General features: G+C 38.9%; 1 protein-coding gene across 2 annotated transcripts in view; it reads left to right on the top strand.

The window, feature by feature from the left end:
- LOC125457826 (transient receptor potential cation channel subfamily V member 6-like) overlaps positions 1 to 22292 on the top strand; it is a 129826-nt gene that overhangs the window by 81954 nt on the left and 25580 nt on the right. For both annotated transcript variants that reach the window (XM_048542467.2, XM_048542468.2), the window contains 5 exons: positions 1162 to 1334; positions 10191 to 10337; positions 13672 to 13875; positions 17544 to 17630; positions 22012 to 22088. In XM_048542467.2, coding sequence (XP_048398424.1) covers positions 1162 to 1334; positions 10191 to 10337; positions 13672 to 13875; positions 17544 to 17630; positions 22012 to 22088 — 688 coding nt within the window. The remainder of the gene's footprint in view (positions 1 to 1161; positions 1335 to 10190; positions 10338 to 13671; positions 13876 to 17543; positions 17631 to 22011; positions 22089 to 22292) is intronic.

Below are 22292 nucleotides of genomic sequence, written 5' to 3'. Positions count from 1 at the left end.
ATGATCCTATTCAGTTAAAACTGCTGTATTTTACATGTTTGTAAATTATTGACACCTTGGTTAGTACCTGAAAATTTGTGGCCTGATGGCTTAACACCGTGCTACACTTAAATCTGCAAGCTATCATGAAAGTATATTGATCTATATAGAAGAACATAAGGACAGAATAAAATGGGCATAAATATGCAGCTGAACTGAAACTGTCAGAAACTGAAAGAAACAAAATTTGGTCACTATAGAACTGACACAAAATTACAGGACTATGTTGTTCCTTTAATTGAGTGTATCTTCCCAGAATGTTACGTTTCTTTTAGATTAGATTCCCTACAGTCTGGAAACAGCCCCTTTGGCCCAACAAGTCCACACCGCCCTTTGGACCATCCCACCCAGACCCATCCCCCTATAACTCACACACCCCTGAACACTACGGGCAATTTAGCATGGCCGAACCACCTAACCTGCACATCCGTGGACTGTGTAAGGAACCCAGAGCACCCGGAGGAAACCCATGCAGACACGGGGAGAATGTGCAAACTCCACACAGACAATTACCTGAGGCTGGAATCGAACCTGGGTCCCCGGCGCTGTGAGGCTGCATTGCTAACCACTGAGCCACCATGCCTGCCAGGTTTGGTTATTCTGGAGAAAACCATAACTTTAAAACCAGGATATCCAAAGATGACAAACCAAGATGTGAACTACTTAAAGGTAGTAAAATATTCAGTCCATTAAACCCTCTTCTTACACCTAAATGTCATTAAAAAACAACTGACATTTGTTACAAAAAATCCCAACCACAGAATTCTGATCTTCTCTCTGCTCCATAATATTGCTTTCCCAGTTCCAGGTCTACAATGGATACGAAACTCTCCACACCAGTTGGTAAGTGTGCCTAAAATTGTCAGTAAATGAACAAAATAATTTGAAAACTTATTTCATAAGTCATAATTGTTGAAGTAAGCATAATACAAGATTGAAGACCAGTATGTGGTCATTAAAAGAACATGATCCTAACAGTGAAATACTGTTATGTTCCGTACAGTATTGGGCCTGAATGCATACAAACTGTTTCTGCAATATTGAACCTGTAGATGTGCATGGTGTTTTCAATATATGTTTTAATGCTGTGTTTCTAAATTTGTTTAACATTCTATTTTATAGGTAACACAGTTTTCCACATGCTTGTGTTGCATCCAAATAAGAGCATGGCTTGCAGAATGTACAATTTTATTTCATCACTTATATCCAAGGAAAAGATTGAGTACTTGGAGAATATCACCAACAAAGATGGACTCACTCCCATGAAACTGTCTGCATTTGAAGGAGATGTAGCAGTAAGATAACACAGCTCTACTTCATTTAATTCCAGACGGTGATAGTTTTTTGACAGAATGTTTAGAGTAATTATAGGTGCCATAAACTGTAAGCTTTTGTCACAGTTTTTATACAGAAGGTATTGGAAAAATAATAGGCCTTATAATTTGGTTTGGCAACTAGTCCTCATAAAGCTTCATAGCAGGTGGAAACTATTTTGTAAATGGGAATAGTTCGGTAACATGGAAAAATACAAATAATACTCCAATACATCTATTCTGTCTTGTACAATACAGGCCACACTATGTTACCAGTTTGGATTTTTTTTCTCTGTGTCAGAGTTAAGGAAAACACCTTATTTTGTGTTTATAAACATCAATCATTTGTGTAAAATTATTTTTCTTCAACTTCATACGTAAAGCAAAAGATCGTCCAGATGGTGCCCAAATTTTGACTTGTTCTATACTCAACAAGTTTGTATTTAGTTTTAGTTGGTGAATTGCATATTCCATGCATGATTAGTTAACTTAGCATCAAATGGACTTTTATGAAACTCTATATTTGATAGATAACAGAATCCCTCAGTTTTCTCTAAGAACATCAGATACAACACTGTTTGGACTAATTGAGAAAGGCAGAAACATTGTGCATTTTATGTGATAATGTAATACTTTACTGCTAAAGTGGATCTGCATCTTTTTAAGGCAACAAAACCAAGTTTCTGTTGAGCAAACAGAATGCAAGAACATAGGAACAGGAGTGGGCCATTCAGCCCCTTGTTCTACAGTTCAATCAGATCATGTTTGATCTGTGTGTGAACTCCATTGATCCACCTTTGTTCCATATCCCTTGATACCCTTAGTTAACAAAAACAAATCTTATCAATCTAAATCTTGAAAATTTCAATTGACTCAGAATCCACAGCCTTTTGGAGGAGCAAGTTCCAGATTTCCACTACCCTTTGCGTGAAAACATGCTTCCTCATTTCACTTCTGAATGGACTAGCTCTATGTTTAAGATTGAGTCCTTTTGTTCTGGATTTGGACGCAAACCACCTGATTGAAGTCTGAAAATTGAGCCGGAGTTGCTGCCAGCAAGGTAGGTTGCGGATGGGGTAAAATTGCAATTGTGGAGGGAGGGGTCCAAGGTGTCAGTAGGCCAGATATTGTTTATGGGACCCACAGGACAACTGGCACTGACAACAATAAGTCAAGATGTAACTATAACCTATATTTTCACTTTCATCACCCATGGAGCCATTAACTGTGCAAGGTCCGATCCATTTACGAAGCTCAGAATCAGTCTTATTCAGAACTGTCGACCTCTAGGTATTGTCGCCGGGATAATCATGGTCATTTCAAAACCTGCTGGGCAATGGGATCTGCAACATCTAACAAAGAACATAGAACCGTACAGCACAGTACAGGCCCTTCGGCCAACGATGATGTGCCGACCTATTATCCTACTCTTAAAATCAAAAGTACTCTGCATACCCTTCGTTTTACTATCATCCATGTGCCTATCCAAGAGGTGCTTAAATGTCTCTAATGTATCTGACTCTTCTACTACCGCTGGCAGTGCATTCCATGCACCCACCATTTTTTGTGTAAAGAACCTACCTCTGACATCTCCCGCATACATTCCCCCAATTACCTCAAAATTATGCCCCCTTGTGATAGTCATTTCCACCCTGGGAAAAAGCCTCTGGCAATCCACTCTATTTATGCCTCTCATCATCTTGTACACCTATATCAAGTCACCTTTCACCATTCTTCGCTCCAATGAAAAAAGCCCTCACTCCCTCAACCTTTCCTCATAAGACCTGATGCCAGTCCAGGCAGCATCCTCGTAAATCTCCTCAGCAACCTCTCTAAAGCTTCCTCATCCTTCCTAAAATGAGGCAACCAGAACTGAACACAATATTCCAAGTGCTCCAAGAAGTATTCCAAGAAGGAATCTTGTCACAAAATAGATTGTTAACTTTCTTTTAAAATATTTCTTCATTGTTGAATTCTGCTAATTTTCTGCTGTTACCTTTTAAGTTGAAACAAAGAAAGTCAATGCTTGCTGGTGTATAGGTTATGTTATAAAATAGGAAGTAGCTCCTGCCACTAGATCGTGCCATAAGTAAATAACACTGCTAACTCTATACTAGTTATCAGGCAATTCTACAACTCAGTTGGCTGCCAATTGTTAACCTTCCCACATCACATGAAGAACACCCCTTTAATCACTCCTCGCAATACTTCATATAATAGATGCACAACGCAGTTGGAAAGAGATAGTTGGGAATGAAAGATTTGCAATGAACATTTCTGAGTTTAGAACACTGAACTCAAATCTGTTCAACATATGGAAAATCTGAGAAAGTTTGCATGTTTATACTTTGTTTTGAAGAGGACTGTAAATGCTGACTTAAGTTTTGTTCCGGCAAATGTATTACTGTGCAATCCAAATAACATTTCTTTCTTTAAAAAAAAATGAATTCATTCAACAAATCCTCCTATTGGTTTATGGCAGATTTGGATAACTGCCGTGGAAAATTACTTAGTGATGCATATCCCCTTGCCTTTATCTCTGATTTCCAACGCTCACCCACTTTTGTGGATGGTAGAGAGATCGTAGGAATTGCCGATGTTGGGGAATCTGAGATAACCAGGTGTAGAGCTGAATGAACATAGCAGGCCAAGCAGCATCAGAGGAGCAGGAAAGCTGACGTTTGGGTTGAGACCCTTCATCCTACCCTGGTTGGTAGGCTTGGTACTTTGGCTATTGTGAGTGTTTGAATGCCAATAAGGAAACCATAAAAATGTCATTTTCCCAGGCGGCTGTTGTAATGAAATGTACAATTTAAAAGCTGCCTGATTGGTGTTGGTGTCCAGTGATTTAAGAACACGAGCAAGGAAGGGTAGCAACAAAGGCGCAGGGCTAAGTTATCCAGCCTACAATGGAGTTTATTGGAAATGAGCCTGAAGCAAGCCTTCTGTGTATGTGTATTATGAAACATGTGGAGTACAATGCTACATGTACATTTTACGTCACTATTGTTGTCTTTCTCCATTTCCCGTCTTAACTTCTAAGGTCAGCTATTGTGTGTCTCCATCCATCTAAACAGGAGAGATGTTAAAGAATGACAAATGGAAGTGTAATCTAATGGACAAAGAAATTTTGTACAGTAGGAAAGGGTAACCAGATTGCCAGTATAAGCAAGGCAGTGCCGGAGACAGTTTGTAGAAAAACAGAGGGTGGTTGTTGATGTGGGAGCTAGGGAAGAGAAAGTCATATTATTCAAAATAATTGAGATCGGATCTCAAAAGCCTATGTAAGGAAATTTAGGTATAGCGACGCTGGAAGTAATCCTGAGATATGATGTACTTGTCATATACCTGGAGAAAAGCCCTGTTATTGGCATTTGTGGTGAATAGGAGGGTAGTAGGTTTGTAATGTACATGGAATAGGTGGGGTGAGTGCATGGAACAGAGACAGGGTGGTGTTACAGCAGATTTTAATTCTGTCCATTGTTTAGTGTATTAGAAAGACTGTTCCTCAATGGTGATTCTAGAAAATCTATAATATCTAAAATAGGTAATGATTTTCTCCATTTGCATGGCCACTGGAGGGTTTTTTGTCTTGGGTGAAATATAAATTTTAAAATGTGTTAGACCCAAATATGGTAGTCTCCTGCAACTCCAACCTTCCCTAGCTCAAGCCCATCATTTTCGTCATGCACACATTAGGCTCACTGATCTTTGGATATGTAATGACTTGCTACCTAAAAATTAACCGGCCTTCAACCACCAGAAAAAAACACGAGTGCTAAGAACCATCAGAGTAAACCAAAAAGTCTTCAAATTGCAGAAAGAAGACATATTTTTTTGAAACCTTACTGTCTTGTACTTATCAGGACGAATTAATTCAGAGATTTAAAATTTAAACAAAATTGGTAGTTAACTGTCAGTCATTATCTATCTGATGCATTCTCCCTGGAAATGTCTCTACAAATCAAAGTCAACTTTTCAAACAATCAGCACTCTCTTCTCATTAAATGTTGTTTTCCATTCATATTCAAATGTGTTGTCAACAATTGTGATGAATGTGTTGAAAATCATTGATAGATTGTGCCTATTTTCAGCAATACTGACGATCTATAGTATCAAACTAATTTAAAAAGCTTTTATTTGAAAGGACCCTCATAGAAGTTGTGTAATCTTGCATGGGCAGCAATGCCTTGATCACATTAGGCTGCAAACAGATGCCAAATATGCGCAGGCAACATGGATGTTCGCAAGTAAAAAATGTTGAACAAAGGTTGGAAAAGAAAATGATCATGTATTGCCCTTAAAAATACCTGCACAAAGATTAATTGGATCATAAACAAAATCAAACCTCACTGCATTGTATGGCCTGTGCATACATAATTGTGTCATGTCTATAAAAACAGAAACTCAAACAAGAAATTGGATGCAATGAATTTAAATAAATAGACTTTTTATCCAACAGTATAAATACGTTTCAAGAGTACAAAAATAGCTTACAGATAGGATTAGTTGGAGTATTGTGGAATATATCATTTAATGCAATATTTCTATTAGAAACTTGCTTTCAACAAAAATTTCTTTAATGGCATAGAAGTTTGGACAAAGTTGATTTTCTTTGTTTTATGAAAGGTGTATTGTTGATTCATTGCATTTGTATCTTTTTGTTAAAACTTAAATGATATTTTATAGGTATATTACATAAGTTTGATAAACATGTTCAATAACTCATTAGTTCTGATTTCTTGCTTCTTTCTATGAAGTCTTAGCTAATCAGTTGCAAGAAATTTGAATCTGAACAGCAGTGATGCTGATGTGTGATGAATAGAGGTGCAACCTGATGAACAGCAGAAAGTTAGATGCAATATATATCGCTGAATCTTTTGTCAGTGTTCAATTGGTTAGATGGATATTCTCCTTTTTGAAGGAAACACTATTGTAATTACTCAAAATAGTTTCAAAAATCTCTGGGATTACTCCACAGCTGTAAATACTGAATTGCATGTACCAATCTTCTTAAGACCCTACCAAACTGCCAGATGTGTGTCACCTAGTTAAAAGAAAAATAAGAAACTATGAATACATCTTGTACAGCAAGTAGTAGCAATGCAAGCCAGAAAATTAGACCCTGCCCAACAGTTATTAGCAGTATTATCCCACTAAGATTTCCCCTCATTGGCTTCCTTTTTAAGAGGGCTGATCTACAGATCATAGAGTCACTGCCTTTGTTGGCTTCCTCCTTTTTAAAGTGCCGTTGTTTTTGAACTTTCCTTGCCCCAAAGTTCCAAAACAATACAACAGATTATAAGATAGCAATTACTGCTCCTAGAATTGGAAGAAATCAGCTCCAAGATTGAAAATACCTCGAGAAACGAGCAGCTCTTACAGCCACGGTTTTTCCCACCCTCCACCTTGGATTAACCAGAATCCTTTTCTGGGTATTGAGTTGCAGGTATTGTAGCCTGGAAGCTGAATGACACCTATGAGCTTCAGTGTAACACCCTTAGTTAATTTCATGTGTAAACTAGCATAGGCAGGCTGGGGAAGAGAAAGTTCCTAGCATAAATAAACCCTCCCTGGTTTAACTGGTTTATTTGTGGTGCCCACTGGTTTGATCTCAAAGTCAATCTGTCAGAAATTGGCAGATCAGGTCCAGATCTAGATTTATTTTCAGTTCTGAGTGCAAAATATCCAGCAGACAAGCTAGAAATGCCTTGAAGGATGCAGATTTTTAAAACTAATATATTTTGTGTTTAAGATGATGATGGTCTCTCTTTAAAGTTTCAAAATCTAATTGTGGTTAAGTGAACAGAACCTAATCAATTAATGTTTAATTGCTTTTTAAAATGAGATTGTTAACATTATTTCTTGATTCCCAGGCTATTAATGTTTTGACTCTGCTGTTAATAAGGTATTTCATATTTGTGAAGTATTTGCCAGTACATTTCAGAATTCTAGAATTTTCTCCTTTAAAGTTTATTCAAACAAATTATTTGTATGTGAGCCAATATATTGGAAGAAATGTATTTGTCTAAGTTAACAGAGACTAGTGTATATGTTTCCTGTACCAATGAGATGGGAACTGTGTGTACATGTACTAATTTATAAATTACAGGTTCGCCTTGTTATAGTCCGGTTCGAAGGAGAGAAAGTGAACATTTGCTGCAATGGTTTATTTTCGGTGTAAATCATCATTGTTGTAGGGACATACCGAAAAATTTGGGCCACGATCTGTACTCCTGATGTTCCTGGTGTGTGCAGTGCCCGATAAATTTGAGTTGTTGGACCCTAATTGTAATTGATTTAACAAATAGGTGGAACTTGTGCAACTCATGTTTCAGAGTTAATCCAGATCTTATTCCGGATATTACAGATACCTTTCTGGCTATTACCAAAATACCATAGGCATTCACCAGCCTGTGCTCAGTTCCCTTTACTTTGCCCCCACCTATACCCCCCTACCCACCCCCCTCCCCCAAAACTATTTCTGGGCGTCTTAGCGTCAGAACCAGTAAAATTTGCCCAGGGACCCAACTGCCAAGCTACATCAGATTTGAGGCTGGATCACTCAACTCATTTTGTAGTGGAATCCCGACAGATTGAATTGCATCCTCGTAAGTTTTCAAATGCTGAGTTATGCTTACAGAATTTAGTAAGTACACCTTGGAGTCAGAATGATGTTCACTTCAGTGTTACAGATTGACTTCAGTGTGTGAGACGACTGCTGTAGAGAGAGAGAGCAAGTTGAAGTTTCAAGTTGATGGCTTTTGATCAGAAGTACTCCTGAAAGGTTATCAACATGAAACATTAATTATGCTTCTCTCTCTTCAGAGATGTTACCACTCTGGTGAGTGTTTCCTGCATCTTCTGTTCTTCTTTCAAATTTCCAGCATCTGCAGTGTTTAAATTTTGTTTTATTGTAGATTGTATTTATGAATTAAGTTCTTCACAACAAATCTTTTGATCCCCTTCATTGTACTCTCAACTTCCTGCTTGTACATGTGTGTAATAGCAATCTGTCTGTTACAGAAGAGAAGCTTATGTTGAACAGTTGACTGAATTTTAAAGATGCTGCTGAGTTCCAGATTTCTGTATCTTGACACTTTTGTTTAGACAAATTGAGTTATTCAGGGGAGCAATGGATGATTACTTGGATAAAAATATCACACAACTGTATGGGGAGAAAGTAAGAGATTGACAAGAGGTAATGATGCTCATTTGAGGAGCTGGTTGGTACAAGCACAGTGAGCTGAAAGCCCTCCTTCTGCACCATAGAATTCTGTGATTAAATTCAATTGAACATCAAGATTACTTTAGAACCCTAGTTTATGCTTCAGGAGTCTGAGTTTACTCACTTGGACTGGTAGAAATAGGCTGTCCATGCATTTAAAATGGCCTCCAAATGCTGCTACTTTAAATGGAGCCATGTCCAGCTGGATTCAAGCTGGTTTAGCCAGTAGCCACACTAATCCTTGCAAATTAGGCATCCATGTTGTCAATGGCGCCCCATAGGCATATTAATCACTGGCTTAAGCAGGACACAACAAGCAAAATCTGGCCCACACCCTAAGACTGGGCAAAAAAGAAGCAGAGTCTCTAAAACAAAAGCTTAAAACTGTCCTTTTTTTGCATGGGACCCCTACAGTGTGGAAGTTGGCCCTTTGGTGCAATAAATCCACACTGACCCTCAGGGCATCCCACCCAGACCCATCCTCCTTTAACCTACCTAATCTACACATCCCTGAACACCATGGGAAATTTAGCATGGCCAGTCCACCTAGCCTGCACTGTTTGGGTGGGGGGGGGGGGCGCGGTGTAACTGGAGCACCCAGAAAAAAAACCACACAGACACAGGGAGAACGTGCAACTTCCACACAGACACAGGGAGAATGTGCAACTTCCACACAGACACAGGGAGAATGTGCAATTTCCATACAGACACAGGGAGAATGTGCAACTTCCACACAGACACAGGGAGAATGTGCAACTTCCACACAGACACAGGGAGAATGTGCAATTTCCACACAGACACAGGGAGAATGTGCAATTTCCATACAGACACAGGGAGAATGTGCAATTTCCACACAGACACAGGGAGAATGTGCAACTTCCACACAGACACAGGGAGAATGTGCAACTTCCACACAGACACAGGGAGAATGTGCAATTTCCATACAGACACAGGGAGAATGTGCAACTTCCATACAGACACAGGGAGAATGTGCAACTTCCACACAGACACAGGGAGAATGTGCAACTTCCACACAGACACAGGGAGAATGTGCAACTTCCACACAGACACAGGGAGAATGTGCAACTTCCACACAGACACAGGGAGAATGTGCAATTTCCACACAGACAGTCGCCCGAGGGTGGAATTGAACCCAGGTTTCAGGTGCTGTGAGGCAGCAGTGCTAACCACTGAGCCACTGTGCCACCTCTTAGTAGGTATAGGAAGAATTGAAATGTCAGGTCTTTTGCTGCTGTAAGCATAACCTCTTTTCAATCATGAGAATTCAGTAAATACTCAAAAAAACTTAGCATCAAATTAAAGCATATGGGATCTTTAATGCTTACCCCATTCTTTTATCTACTCAAATCACACTTCTGGTTAAAATTGACATTTTTGTTAGATTTGGTCATAAGTTTCAAGTGACGAACTATTAATAATAGGGTACAAAACAAAATGTTAATATGTCAGTTGATGTCAATTTGAATTGGTAATTCGTTCCAAGTTGAATAATTAGTTTATTTTCTTTTTAAAAGATTTTGTGCATTAGAACTGTAGCATATTTTGATATTTACCTGACTCAAGATACATTTTGTGTGCTTTTGTTGCAGATGTTCAGTCATTTCATGAAGAAGAGAAAACAGATCTATTGGGCCTTTGGACCTGTATCGTCTACCTTGTATGATCTGACAGGAATTGATACATGGGGTGATGAACTCTCTGTCCTTGACATCTTATGCTCTAGCAAGAAGAAGGAGGTCAGTTACTTTGAAATACTAACTTTCTGGTAGAAATAGCAATATATTTAATATAACTAAATAGACAGAATTGTCATCAAGCGAATCAACCAGATAACAATGTGCTTATCGTGAGAAAAAATGATATAATGCGTAACCAGCAATTAATTAGAATAGAGGATGATGCAAACTGAGCAGCCCCAGAAACAGGGGAAATAAAATGAGATGGACAGTTTCTTCTTGATAATACGGAAACTTTATGTCATGATATACAACAACAATTGATGGTTTATGGTTTGAATGTTAACACTGATACAACAGTTAAGTATGCGGACTATAAGAATACAACCATACAGAGGAATTACGAAGTAAATGAAAACAAAACATGACTCCAGGGAACAGGAGACACAGATCTCTCTAACTTCTGAATGCACGTTATGACTTTCAGGAATAAATTATAAGATCTGAAGGTCCACACTGAGGCAGAAAACCATGAGGGCTAATGTCCACGCTTTAGGTCTGGAAACACTTAGTTCTTAAGGAGAGGAAGAAAGGTTGAATACTCACTATCATAAAAAAGTTGCTTGGAGCAGTGCTGATGAATTGCAGGGTTTGCTCTGAGAGTGTGTGGAGTTCTTTGTCCAGAACACAGGAGTGATATTACCAGGCTTCACACCTAGTTTTCATTTTACAAGGGATGCTTGTAAATAATTTCTCTCTGAACTTAGACTAAGTCTCAATTCAATTTCCTGGACTTCATAACAGAGAACTTGAAACTATAAATCAGAGTACAGTCTGATAATTTAAAGCAATACAGATTGTTTTTTAAAAGAAATCATTTACAAACCCAGGAGCATAGTGTCCATTACATGTAAAGAAACAGGAAATATGAGTTTTAATAAGAAGCAATTGGTTTCATTAGCAAGCAGCTTGATAGACCAGAATTCAAACTTCTGGCAACAGGCAAAAGAATCAGCAGGGAAATTACAAGGAATGTTTTTACAGAGCAAGTTGTTATGATCTGAAATGATGTTGGAAGCAGATTCACCAGTAATTTTAATCAGGCAATTGAATAAAATGCATTGATATATAAACATATGTATAAATATATAAGAAAAACATGTTGACAGTGAGAGAGGATTGGCATGGATTTATGCAGCATATATTAAAAGATATTATTTAATAATTTACTTAAGCTGTTCAAATACAATGCAGACCTGCTGAGGGTATTGTCCAGAAATTCCAGATAAGGTATCTGGACAGTGAATTTTCACCTCACACTTCAATCTGCCATTGAGCTATTGGAGGGAGATTTTGGCCTCTGGTGGCTTGGGGACATGGAGGATCTGAAGCGGAAGGGAAATCATCAGACCTCTGCACTGAGGCCTGGGTTTGTGATAAACCAGAATAGAAATGGTTCATTTGAGTTTTCACCAATCGCCTTGAGATGCTTTTTGGAATCATACAGAGGTGAATTTAATATTTTAGAAAGAATGCACAAAGCTCCAAACACCTCACCTACAGAAACCTGCTCTGCATGTGGCAGAACTGCAAATTGGATTGGACCTATCAGCCACCTCAGAGATTAATAAACCAGAATGGAATTTTGTCTTCCCAGATCTAAAGCCAGTCTCACATGATGTGGTGGTAAGTGGTGCTATGCTGCTACTTGAGAGTGAACATCAATGGTTTCTCCAGTGTAGTCAATTTGAAAGGTTATGTTCAATGTGTCAGTAAGGGCATAATATGAAAAAGGTTAGTGGCAATCTGAATACTCCTGTCACTGGTGTCCCCTACCACCCTCTAGTCCCTCCATCTCCTGACTTCCATAACAATTTGTGCTTCTAAGGAAACTGTCAACAGAAGCTTCATAATGGTGGGTGCCAGAGACCTGCTTATGTGACTGAATACTTGTTCCACCCTGGTTAGAATAGTTTCTCCAGTCCTGGCTGATGAGAAATGGACTTGTTCAGGTTCCAACACATAGAGCACATTCTTACTGCTCTTTGAAATTAACAGGAATGGTAAGGTTTAACAACCCTCTTTGGTAGCCTGGGCCTTCAGTGTATGAATGCAAATTGTTTACAACAGTGTTGATACATGATTTCCCCCACCAGCTAGCTGGCATTTGCAACATTTCTTCCTCCTTCCTGCATTCGTACACTTTTACGTTTGGTGATTTACATTGGTGAACCACTCCTACAAAGCACATGTGGTGTCAGTCTCTGAGCTGGAGCTTAGTGTTCTACTTTCTGAAGTGACATAGTTGCCTGAACAATGATGAACTTTTAACATGAAGCAGAGATGTGTGGCTAATAAAAACAATGTAGCTTGTCATGCAAGCTTTGCCTGACACATGCTACATGTGAAATCTTTTATATCTACAACATTGTCTTATTTGTTAAAATTAAAAATAATAAATTTGTACCTTGAAAGGCAATTTACTGTGTGATATCCATGTATTTCACATTAATCCATTGCATCCTTCTCTTGTGTAAAATGAAAACCGAAAGGTCTGTGAATGCAGTAAATCAAAGAAAAAATAGAAATTGCTGGAAAAGCTCAGCAGGCCTGGCAGCATCTGTGGAGAGAAATCAGAGTTAACGTTTCAGGTCGAGTTCTGAGGAAGGGTCACTGGACCCAAAATGTTAACTCGGATTCCTCTCCACAGATTCTGCCATACCTGCTGTTCAGTGTAAAATGACATTTTTAAGATCTGAATTGTAAAAATCTAACTGGAACACAGCAGGGCACTAACGATGCAAATTCTCACTTGTTCATTCATGCTGAGTTCCAAACCTTGTATAATAGTAAGTACCACAATTACACTATCATTATGTACCTTTCCACAACATGGAGTTTCTTCCCTCCTCACACATTGCTCTCACTCTTACCAACACCAAATCACCCTTCCTTATCTCCAGCAGACTTGATTTTCAAATGTCCTTCTTGCTAGCCTACTAAGGTCCTTCCTGTACACAAAGCGCTTGAAATTTGTTGTCAAAGTCCTATTTATTCCACCTGCCCTCACTTCAATCCCTGCTGACCAACACTGGCTTCCCATTCTCAGGGTGTTAATTTTAATAGTGTTCTCATCGTGTATGCGTTCAGCTGCTTAGCTCCATTTGGGGTTCTGTGACCTAATGATTGGCATTCCAGCCCTTGCCAAACTCCTATATTCAGTACTTATTTTTCTGCTCTGTGAAATATATGGGCATGTTTTCTACATTCTACGTCCTATGTAAAAGCAAAAATGTTATTGCATATTTTGATGTTTCAGGTGTTCAATATGAAACTACAAATGATCCTTGTAAAATTGCAAGTGGTAACAGCAACATTATTTTTATCCTTATAGGCTCGGAAATTATTAAAGATTACTCCAGTGAAAGAAGTGCTTCATCATAAGTGGACTAATTATGGCTTCAAGTATTTCTTGCTGTGGACTGCACTTTACTTTTTATACACGATCATTTTTACAGTTTGCTGTGTGTACCGTCCTCTTACACCAGCAGGACCTGATGGGGACAACATCACTATCATGGTTCCAAAACCACTCAGTGTAAGCACAAATATTAGGATTCCTGTGTAAATGACAGTTTTTCAACTTCCACTATTAATAAAATTAAACAGCCAGATACAGTTGATACAGAAAGTACAAATGTAATGGATTGGATTATCAAAGTTAAATATCATACAGTTCAGAAATTGGAGATTCCAGAGCAAATAAAAATTTAAAATGTTACAGTTGAATTCTTTGAAGATCTTGTAAAATTTAGATGGCAAGGTGGTTAATTTCACAAAATTGTGCTTGTAACAGTTTTTTCTGCAGACACACTTTTATGAGATTATTGCTAGATATTTCATTCAGAGAATGGAAGCCACTGTGTAAAGGAAGGATACAGGATTCCTCAAGGATTGCATAGAAAAACAGGAAATAGATGGAGCAAGCTCCTAAAATAACTTATATAGATATTACTCATGTCAGGTTCCCAACTGATGTATTCCATTTTCTGTGTTTTCTTTTCTAAATGCATCCATCCAGGCAAAAACATTTCTCCAGTGTTGCTGTTCTGGAATCAGTTAGAGGTTATGCCAAACAAACACACCACTCCACATTTTGTCCTTTTGTATTTCCTTTTTTATTGTCTTTCTATGTCTTGAGGTAGATTTTGATTGTGCAAAGAGGAAAATAAATGTTGACATCCTGGTCACCTATTTTACATTTCTTCTGAAATAAAGATCAAGAAAGATATAAAAGGGGCTCCTGATTTACAATCGCCAATTTAATTCACCAGATCCATATATAATTTTGCTTCTTGGTGCTACTTTTCTTTGCTCGTTTTGTTTTTTTTTATTTTTCACAGATTTTCTTATTTGCTGTTTTTGTGCTGGAATTTGCTTTCCTCTCTTGTTTATAGTATTCCATTCTTCATTATTATTTTGTATCCCTCTGTCTAAACTATGTCGACTATGTTTCACTGCAGTCAGCGATTTGGCTGTGCCTCTTCAGCTGAAAAGACTGACTAGAATTCTGCTGTAGTTGCCTATGATTCTTGCATTGTTCACCTAGGAATGATGATGGACATGCAGCAAATAATCCATTTTGGACGGGAGTCTTCATATTTAACACAGTTGCTGGTGGCTGAAGTTAATCCTTGAGGGGCAGGCACAAGCTGTATGTCAAGTTTCCAAATATCATTGTGAGATGGTACTTGGATCAATTGCCAAGGTAATGGACAGTGTGGTGGTACACAACAACCCACGGGTCTCACCTTTCACCCCTTTTGTCAGCTATTGACTCCCAAGTTTGATAGTTAATATTTCGGCCCTTTGTGTTGTATATGCAAGAATCCTTGAAGTGGAGATTTGGGCGTCCCACTGGTCAGCTGAATCAGGCTATCTCACTATAGCAAGATCTTAGGTATAAGATTTATCTCTCCCAATCTGTGGACATGCCGAACTCAACAAAGCCTCCTGTGTTTGAGTGCTAACAAATTTGGGAGTTCTACCTTTGACATAACTGTCACATTTACGATTTTGTCCTTCAGATTAACAGCAAAGGCGAAAATCCTTCAGTTTCTTTCTTTGACAGTTGTGGATATTTTGTGTTCCACAGCTTGATAACAAGGTGCTGAGAACACAGGTCTTATAAACAAGCAAATAATAAAGTGCGAAGCTGGATGAACACAGCAGGCCAAGCAGCATCTCAGGAGCACAAAAGCTGACGTTTCGGGCCTAGACCCTTCATCAGAGGCTCCTTTTGTGCTCCTGAGATGCTGCTTGGCCTGCTGTGTTCATCCAGCTTCACACTTTATTATCTTGGATTCTCCAGCATCTGCAGTTCCCGTTATCACTCTTATAAACAAGCAGCTCTGTCCCAAGGATCAGTTTGATGTTATTCCATGTGCGTTTCATGAGTCAATCAAAGGTAGTAGTTGCTTTTTGTCAGTATGTCAAGTTCTGTATCAAGGGAAAGTTGTCTGGCATTGTGGCAGTGAGATAGCAGAATTTGGTAATCTCCTCCAGCATTGCATTATTTTGTGTAATCCAAGGTGAAAATGCACCATGTATAATTATATTAAACATTGCACGTAGATCATTGTAACATTGCATTTTTGAAAATCTCAGTGAACTTTTAACTTTTATTTTATTTTATTAACCTACTTTCCTAATCAGCCTATTCCGAGAAATTATTATACTCCTCTGGAACAGGTAACACTTGAACCTGGGCCTCCCACTGCAGAGGTAGGGACACTGCAACTAAGCTGCAGCTGTTATAGTGTATTCTAAACTTGTAGCTCCAATTTGAAACCTCTTCTGTTACTTTTTTTCTTCATGGGATGTCCATGTCCCAAGTAAAGTCAGCATTTCTTGTTCAACTTAATTGCCCATGAGAAGGTAGTGATGAGCTGCCTTCTTGAATATAACTCAGCGGATTACAAGGCAATTTTATGGACAGCTAATTCTCACAACCTAAAGCCAAATACTGGAAAGCTGGAAATTAGAAGTACAAACAGAAAATGCTAGAGATACTCAAAAAGGTTAGACAGCATCTGTGGACTGAGAAACAGAGTAACATTTCAAGTTTGGTTAACCTACATGTTTAAAGAAGAACTTCTCCGGATTCTGACAGGTGTTTTTCCCATCTGCTCAGAATAACCAGTTATAATTGATGACTGCGGGAGGGGAGCAGTATGTTGAAGGTTAAGACTTTCCAATGGGTTATACCGCTCACCCTTCCATGCCTGATCATCTTGTTCTCTGCTTTGTTCGGGTGCTGCAATGAATCCACTATCTGCAGTTAATTTTTCCTGAAATGTTATCCTGTACTTTAAAACTATCCTGTCCTTTTTCATTATGAGATTCTCAGCATTGACTGCTAATACCAGCTGTCAAGCGTAAAATACACTGAATTGTCTATTAGTCACTATTATTGCTAATCTTTCCTCAATAAGCTCACTAATTTTCGTTGACCTCGATTGCGTGGGTTTCCTCCGGGTGCTCTGGTTTCCTCCCATTGTCCAAAGATGTGCAGATAGGTGGATTGGCCATGCTAAATTGCCCATCGTGTGAAGGGGTATGTGGGTTATAGGGGAATGGGAATGGGTTTGGGTGGGATGCTTCAAGGGGCGGTGTGGACTAGTTGGGCCGAAGGGCCTGTTTCCACACCGTAGGGAATCTAATCTAATCTACTCACTTCCCTATCACCCACAGCAAGCTGTTTATTAATGATCTTAACAGACAAAAATGGCCTCTCTCCTTTTTTTTGATAATGTAATTAACAGATTTCAAATGGAGAAAGTAGATGAGATGGGATTAAACAGTTAGGAATTCACAAATCTAACTCCAGCTTTATACCAGCAACCTTTTATTCAATATTAACCAAAACTATCAAAGATCAAGAACTTAACCTCCCACCCTTGCATTCCCACCACCATTATTGTCAAGCACTATAGAAACAAATTTATGGGAAAAGTCTATGGTGTCACCATTTTTTGATCTCACATGTAGAATTCTCTGAATTTAAAGTGTTACTTTTAATTATCTGTTCCTCTGCTTTTGGTTTCCATCTTTATTAATTGCATGAAACTCCTGGGCTAGAAGAGATGAAAATGGAATAAGGACAGCTCTTCCTTTGAATATTACTGGACTAAATAAACTATGAACAATTATTACCCATGAAGCATTAAAGATTCTAATTCTGACTGTGGTCTCTTCTTATTGCAGGAAGCTTATGCTTCTGCTGAAGACTTTGCTCGATTAGCAGGGGAAATTCTGACTGTTGTGGGTGCTGTTCTGATCCTAGTTACTGAGGTATGTAAATCACCATGCTGGCTTAAAGACATACATTGATGATTATCCTCACACTTCATTGTTTTGTGTGTAAATTCTCTGATATACCTATTATGGAATTGTCACTGACTTTTGTTCGGACTGGGAACATGCTGGCTAGGATTCAGTGCCTTTTTCATATGATTAGATCACAAGATTTCGGGTTGGGAAAATTACATTAAATGCAGGACTGCATGCAGGTGGCTGTCTCCCTTTCTAGTTGTAGACAACCACCGGGAAGTCATGAGGGTTATTTCTGGGATGTTGAGACCAATAAGCCTCAAGTGGCTTTCTGTGAGACCATCATATTGAATCTCCTGATGGCCACAGAATATATGTTAGTTGTCAGACAGGAGTGTTCTTTCAGGGTAATGAAGCACCACCCTTAGGGTAGGAACTTATACAAAACTCCATACCCTGCCTGAAATCCATGGGCCTCACTGTAACACGCTGGACGAGCCATAAAAAATACAATGGCAGTAAGAACAGGTCGGAGGCTAGGAATCCCACAATGAGTAAATCACCTCCTAAATCTCCAAAGCCTGTCTTGTCTGCTATCTACAAACCGTAAGTCATGAGTGTGATCGAATACTCCCCACTTGCCTCGATGAGTGCAGCTCCAGCATCACTCAGGAAGCTTGTCACCATCCAGGACCATGCACCCTGCTATTAATTGCACCACATCCATAACCATCCACTCCTTCCACCACCAAAACCCAGTGGCAGCAGTATGTACCATCTACAAGATGCACTGCAGAAATTTACAACAGTTTCATAAGCAGTAGCTTCTAAACCCAGGACCACTACCAACTAGAAGGACAGGGATTTAAGATACATGGGAACGCCACCACCTACTGGCTGCCTTCCAAGCCACTCACCAATCTGACTTGAAATAATATTGCTGTTTGTCCAGTGTTGCTGGGTGAAAATCCTGGAACTCCCTCTCCAACATCATTGTATGTCTACCTATACCAAATAAACTGCAGCAGTTCAAGAAGCCAGGTCACCGCTACTGTTTCTTGGATAACTTGAGATGGTGCGAAAATGATGCTCAGCCAGCAACTCCCACATATCATGAATAATTTTTAAAAAAATATTCTATACCTTCAAAACTGACGATAGCCTTACCTCTTGATGGCACACTTCTGGTTTAATTGCAACATCACCAACCACAATCAGTTAACTGAGCTGATTGGTGCAGTCCCAAATTTCAACGTTCTGTGGAAATTCTGGGTAGGCCTCAACTGCTTAAGCACAGGCCATGTGAAAGGAACAACTCAAATTGTGACTGTGGTCATCCACCTCAGACCATTGTCTATATACCGAACCCCAGCTACTCAGCCCATTACTGTTGGAATTAGAATGCTTGCATTGCATCAGCTGAAGCTTTTGAATGGATTGCTAACAACAATTTCAAATTCTGACTGCTTCACAGAGTGTACAATGACTACTGCTGTATGCCCTCATTTGCCTTCTCTCCCCCAAAAATTAAGAGCTGCAAAATTTAGTTATGTAGCAACCTTACTTGTGGTATAATAGTTAACACTTTGGATTCATACGTTTCTGGTAAGAGTTGCACTGAATAACATCCTGGTCAGAGTGTTAACATGGCCACACGATGTCCACCCCCAATGTATGCAGAGTAGACAGACAGTGATGACAATCAATGCATAATACTAATTTTATGCCAACATTGCCATTTTGGAGCTCAGCATTCCAACTGAAAATTTCCCTTAATCTTGCACAGCTAAATATAGGGTCAGTAGCATGAAGATATTCAATATGATCATGGCTGATTCTCCATCTCAATGCTATATTCTAGCTCTCTTATTGTCTGGAAGTTTATCTATTTCTTTCTGAGATGTATTCAGTGACTTGGCATCCATAGGCATCTGGGGTGGAGAACTCTAATTGTTCACCACTTTCTAACTGCAGGAATCTCTACTCATCTCAGTCCTAAATGGCCTGTCCTGAATTCTGCAACCATGGCCGTTTGCTTCAAAAGTGCCTGACAGGGAAAACATCATCCGTGCATCAAGCTCTGTCAGAATTTAATATATTTCACTGAGACTTCCCCTCATTCTTCTAAACCCCATTGAATACAGATCTAGTTGACTCAATCTTTCTACAGATGACAATCCTGTTTTTCCAGGAATTAGTGTGGTGAACTTCACTGTACTCCCTCTCTGGTAAATATACCTGTTAGGTAAGGAGACCGAAACTGGATTCCAGATATGGTGTCACGAAGACCTTGGACTGTTGCAGTGAGACTTTCTTGCTCCTAAACTCAAATCCTTTTGCGATTAAGGTCAATGTATCCTTTGCCTTCCTAACTACGTGCCTTCTTTCAATTACTAGTGAGCATGGACACCCATAGCCCTTGCTTAATCAACTTATCCCTAATCTATCATTATTTAACTAATGTTACCATGCATTTACATACTCAGCCTATCTAAATTATCTTGAAGCTTCTTTAAATTCTATGCATAACTCAACATCCCACCTAGTTTTGTGTCATCAGCAAACATAGAAATATTACATTTGATTCTCTCATCCAAATTATTGGTGCATATTGTGAATGGCTGGAGTTTAAGCACTGACTGCTTCAGTACCCCACTAGTCAATGCCTTTCAATCAAACTTCACGACTCTCGTCCCTACTCTCTCCCTGTCTGCTAACCAATTCTCAGATCATATCAGCATATTACCCCTAATCCTATGTGTTTTAAGTTTGCACACTGACCCCTTTTGTTGGAGCTTATCAAAAAATTTCTGAAAATCCCAAGATATCTCATCCTCTAGCTTTCTGTCATTTGTTCTACCAGTTATATTGTCATTAAAATTCTAGTAGGTGTTTCAGACTGAATGAGTGATATGCCTCATGCTGAGGGACTTTGTCATGACTTCAAGGATTCTACTCAGACGACATGCTCTCAGACATGGGGATTGTATCCTGGTGAAGCTGCCAGTCTTACATTACTGCAGCTGTCTGAATGGGCATGGCAGCCTTGAACATCCACTCCCCATCTTTAATAGGATGGACAGGGTGGCAGTGGCCAATTAAGAGGCTGCCTGCATAAAGGTGGTGCTGGTGGACACACTGGCATCATGGGCAGTTTCAGGATCCTATTATGACCTCGATGTCAAGGCCCTGATTACCCTTGGAAAATCAACTCTGTTAACTCTGTTTCTCTTTCCACAGTTGCATCAAGACCTGCTGAATTCTTGCACCATTGCCAGTTAAATAATTTATTTACATTTTACTTGCCCGTTATTTAGGATATAACGAAATGACCCAGTCCCAGAGATGGTGAATCTTGAGATGGGATGGTAACTTAATGATGTGGGGGCAGCTTCTCAGAACTTTGTCACTGTCCCATCCCCACCTGAGTTTACTTCCAGATAGGAAGGTCCAAGCTCCAGTTTCCTGTCCCGGCCCCACTAAACGCCCCTAAAAAGTCATTTAATGATCAATTCACTTGTTTGTGCATGATTGAGAAACTGGACTAGGCCGGTGGGAGTGGATGCTGAGAAACTCCATCCTCTCATTTTAGTCCCTCGTTCCACTTCCCTCAATCCCAGATCCCTGTTTCCAGTCACAAAGTACTTACCAGAGAATTCATTATTCATTTTGAAGTAGTATCATGAAAGCTTTCATTAACAGGCAAAGATGATACCAGCTTAGATCTCAACGACAGCATTGCAGTGTGCTTAAGGGTATATTCAAATTCACAGCACTGAGGAAAAATACCAAAGCTAAGTTCCTGCTTCTGAGAAAAGTTCAGCCCTTTAACCAAAAGAAAACAGAGATTATGGTAATTATAACCATATTTTTGTAAAGTATATATGATTTCTCTCTTTTAATTTTGAACTCCATTTTGGGTATTACAAAATTTGTCGGTGCAAACACTTGAATAGTTTTTTTTCTCTCCTTTCAATTTGCTTGTTTTGGTGTTGGCTCCTCTTTAATCACAGTTTCTTCTGAATGGTCATTAGTACTTAGGAATTCTTTCTGTCATATTTGGCCACTTTCATTCACTTTATTTCTTACGTTAATGACCAGTCAGTTCTGATTTGCTACCATTTTCCTTTGAGCTGATCAGCAAATATGGTAACAAAACTGACAAACAGGATTTGTGCACTTCATATTGGACGTCCAATAGATTTTGGATAGATGGATGTGTAGACTTTCGGGAAAACTAACCTAAAATTGATTAGTTCACTTCCTTAGAAGTAAGGTGTTTTTTTTTCCATCCAAGAATAATTCATCTCTTTTATTTGATCTGCATTGTTTTTAAAACAGTTATCTACATAAAAGTAGTTCACAAAATTTATCAAGATATGTCACCTCATTATCTTTCCAGATTCCACGACTGATTCACATAGGGCCAGCAAAATATTTTGGGAACACTGTAACTGGAGGTCCTTTTCACATTACAATGTAAGACATTTAAATTGAATGTTTATTCATATCTGTTCTGATTCAGTTTGCAATGTTTTGATTGCATTGTGATTACTTTGCTATTACAATAATTTATATTATAATTCAACAGTAATAGTTTAAGAATTTTATACAAGAGAACAGTACTAAATCTGAGAATACTTGCTTTGTGCTAATCAAAGTCTGTGCTAATTTAGTTAAGAT

The sequence above is a fragment of the Stegostoma tigrinum genome, chromosome 14, assembly GCF_030684315.1.
Source record: "Stegostoma tigrinum isolate sSteTig4 chromosome 14, sSteTig4.hap1, whole genome shotgun sequence".
Taxonomy (NCBI): Eukaryota; Metazoa; Chordata; class Chondrichthyes; order Orectolobiformes; family Stegostomatidae; genus Stegostoma; species Stegostoma tigrinum.
This window is presented reverse-complemented; position numbering and strand designations above follow the sequence as displayed.